General features: G+C 55.6%; 1 protein-coding gene across 1 annotated transcript in view; it reads left to right on the top strand.

The window, feature by feature from the left end:
* The first annotated feature begins 586 nt into the window (after window positions 1–586).
* LOC107297780 (LIM/homeobox protein Lhx1) overlaps window positions 587–3,359 on the top strand; it is a 31,405-nt gene continuing 28,632 nt past the window's right edge. The window contains exon 1 of the mRNA XM_015827142.1: window positions 587–756. Within this exon, the coding sequence (XP_015682628.1) occupies window positions 587–756 (170 nt within the window). The remainder of the gene's footprint in view (window positions 757–3,359) is intronic.

Raw genomic sequence — 3,359 nt, 5'->3', positions numbered from 1 at the left:
CCGTCCTCCTCACTTACTATTGTTGTTACTATTCTTAGCCGGCTTTATTTTGGAGAACTTCCCTCGCAAAACGTTCCTAGAGCTGAGAAGGGAAGACAAAAAAAAAGGACGTTATTATTATTATTAACTTTCTCTTTTTTTGTTGTTTTTGTTCTTGATTCTCGACTCACCACCAAACCTCTGGAAGGGGAGATCGCTGATTGTTATAATTATTATTGTTGTCGTTGTTGGAACAATTGAGAGGGAAAAGGCGGTGGGCGAGATGCACTAAGAGGGGCGTCTGAGGGGCACCGCCGCTCCTGCCCCGACCTTGTCAAGACCAGCTGCCAGCTCGTTTCAGGCTCTGCCAACGGAGCCAGGAGGGGCTCCTTTCTCGGTCTCTGCCAGCCCCCGTCGGGGTCTCGCTTGAGCCTGGCGTCCGGGGGGGCTCGCCTTCGTTTCGTCCCCCGGCTCTGAAACCCCGGGAAGGGCCAACTCAAGCAACGGACCTGCTCTCGGCCAACTTCGGGATCGCCTTTCTCCGACACCTCCACCCCACGCCGCCCCCCCACGCCCCCCGCCCCAGCACGACCTCTAGCCAAAGACAATGGTTCACTGCGCCGGTTGCAAAAGACCCATCCTGGACCGCTTCCTGCTCAACGTCCTGGACCGGGCTTGGCACGTGAAATGCGTCCAGTGTTGCGAGTGTAAATGCAACTTGACGGAGAAGTGTTTCTCTCGAGAAGGAAAACTCTACTGTAAAAACGACTTTTTTAGGTAAGTTGCCCCAAAGGGCTTTGCCTTTTGCCTTTCCTTCCTTCCTTCCTTCCTTCCTTCCTTCCTTCCTTCCTTCCTTCCTTCCCTTCCCTTCCCTTCCCTTCCCTTCCTTCCTCCCTTTCCCTTCCGTTCCCTTCGCCTCTTTCTCCATTTTTTACGACACTAATCTAGGCCTCTGGACACGGAAGTTACCCCCCCCCACACCCTCCACCGCATTCGCACGACGCGCTTAACCTGCTCCCTGAATTCAACCGGGTTCAGGTGTCCCGCAAGACGTTGGACCAGAGAGTAAACCTGGCGGTCTGGGCTCCAAGAAGACTTCCCAAATCTTAATAGAATAGAATAGAATAGAATAGGGTAACGCTGACACGGATTGGGCGCAGAGTGTTAGGTCCTTCTCTGACCTGGACTAACGCCTTGTGGGGATCGGGAAGCAGGCTCGTTCCTTCTTAGGAGAAACTCTCTCGAGTCGGTAGGGATTACTTCTGAGTAAATATGCCGGCGACTGCTCTTACCCTGGGCTGGGGGGGGGGGAGATTTACTGGCCGTCTTTGGCATCGCCGCCCAATTGTTCCGCGTCCCGAGAACTTGTCCTTTGACCCTGTTTCCTTCCTCTTCGGCTCCCACGTTCAGTTGCAAACCCGCCCAACGCCTCCTTCAGCGGGGAGATATGCCACGCGTGGGTCGCTTCTCCAGGCAAGAGAGAGAGAATCCTTTCGGCCCGAGGTTCCGCTTCAAAGGCTCTGGGGGAAAAAAAAAATCCCCCTTCGCCGGAAGCGCCGACAGCATTTCTGAGCGCGTGCAAAGCGCTTTCCCTCCCCTTCCTCTTGGGAATTTCCAGGCGGGTTAGGGTCCGGGTCTTTTCCGTCCGACCCAGGCCAGGGCTGGATGGAGGGAAGGTAAGCTCTCGGACCAAGGACGGCCCGGCCTCGTTCAGCGCCTTGCGCGCAGGGGAGATTCCGCTTTTGGGAAAGCGCGATTTCTGGGTGGCCATTGTTCCAGGGTTTCAGGTCGAGCGGGGCCACCGCCGGCCTGGCGAGAGAAGGGAGAAGAAGGGAGAAAGCTTTTAAATGCGGGGAGGGGGGGGCTTGTCCCTTTATCCGCGTTTTCTTTCCTGGAACAAGCGGGACGGCCTTAGGATCCCAGCCAAGCCGGCGCCGCGCGGGGGACCCGAGCCGCGCTGCAACTGAGCTTCCCACAAAGGGAGCCAGGAAAGGGGAGAGTGGCCGGTGTGTAGATAATGGAAAAAAATACTTTGTCTTTCACCTATGTGGAATCTATTGTGCTAGGCGCGTGGGGAGTGAGAGCCCAGATACACGTGTAGAAATAAAGGCGGTGTGCGAATCTTAGATATGCGTGTAGAAATAGAGGCGGGTGTGCGAACCTAGATATGCGTGTAGAAATAGAGGAGGATGTGCGAACCTAGATATGCGTGTAGAAATAGAGGCGGGTGCGCGAACCTAGATCTGCGTGTAGAAATAGAGGCGGGTGTGCGAACCTAGATATGCGTGTAGAATTAGAGGCGAGCAGAGTCGGGTCCACGAATCCATAGCGAGCTGAAAGTTGAACGGGGAAGGGCGTCTATTCGGTTGGGGGAACGGGGTGCGCGATCACCCGGGGGGGGGAAACAAACCCACGGAGAAATCCGGCCTCTGTTCAACCCCCGATTTCCCCAATTCCAGGCCAGGAAGGCCCTGGAGCGCCCCAAATTTAGGCAACGGGTGCGATCCCAACATCCCCGCGTCTTGTGAAGCTGGCCGGAATTATTCCAGGGACGCGCGTTGGAGAGGGGGAGTCGATCCCGCCGGCTTTCTTTCGAAAGGGAGGGGACTACACGTCCCATCGGTCCCAGCCCGCCTCGGGCTTCAGACAGCTGAGGTTGGCATTGTGTTTGTCGCTTGTATATATATATATATAAATGCAAGTAAGCCAATTTCTTCCGGATGGCCCCCGGGGAAATTTGGAGACCCCCACCGAGCTTGGCCTTGGGGAAAAAACGCGCATCCCTGCTCGGCAAAGCGAACCTCAGTCCGCCTGGAAAGGGTCTCTTGAGCCCGGCCTGGTGATGGTCTCGTATTAAATGCGGCTCCCTTTGTTTATTCTATTTTTTCCTAGGAAATAGTTCCCCCCGCGGGTCCTTAGTTTAAAGGTATTAAGGCCTGCTTGCCGGGGAGAAACGCGGAGGATCGGCGCCTCGCCTTCGGGTTTACCGATCTGCTCCGGGAGCGCACGCCCGGCCGAGCCCCCTTGCACCGGCCCTTGTTCGGACAGGGGAGATTGCTTTCCATGGGAGCGAGCGAGCGCTCGTTTAGAAGGGCGAGCGGGGAACGAAAGTTAACGGGAGGCGCGGGAATTGCGGGGCTGTGGGTCGCATTGGAAGGGTGGGAGCGGCGCGCCAACCGGCTTTCAAACCGAACGAATTCGGGAACGTAAGCGAGAGAGACGCGCTTCCCATCCAGGCTGGGTGCAAAAGCCACAAAAAGGGAGCCCCGCAAATGTGCAGAGACATTTTTTTTAAAAAAACAAAAAATTAAAAAAAACAAGGTTTAAAGAAAAACGTGGAGATTCTCAGTCATCCAGGACAGGGTTGTCCCAAAGGTGTG

This window comes from Protobothrops mucrosquamatus, unplaced genomic scaffold, assembly GCF_001527695.2.
Source record: "Protobothrops mucrosquamatus isolate PMUCROS unplaced genomic scaffold, P.Mucros_1.0 scaffold3527, whole genome shotgun sequence".
NCBI lineage: Eukaryota > Metazoa > Chordata > Lepidosauria > Squamata > Viperidae > Protobothrops > Protobothrops mucrosquamatus.
The sequence above is the reverse complement of the archived record's forward strand: the minus strand, read 5'-3'. Positions and strand labels throughout refer to the sequence as shown.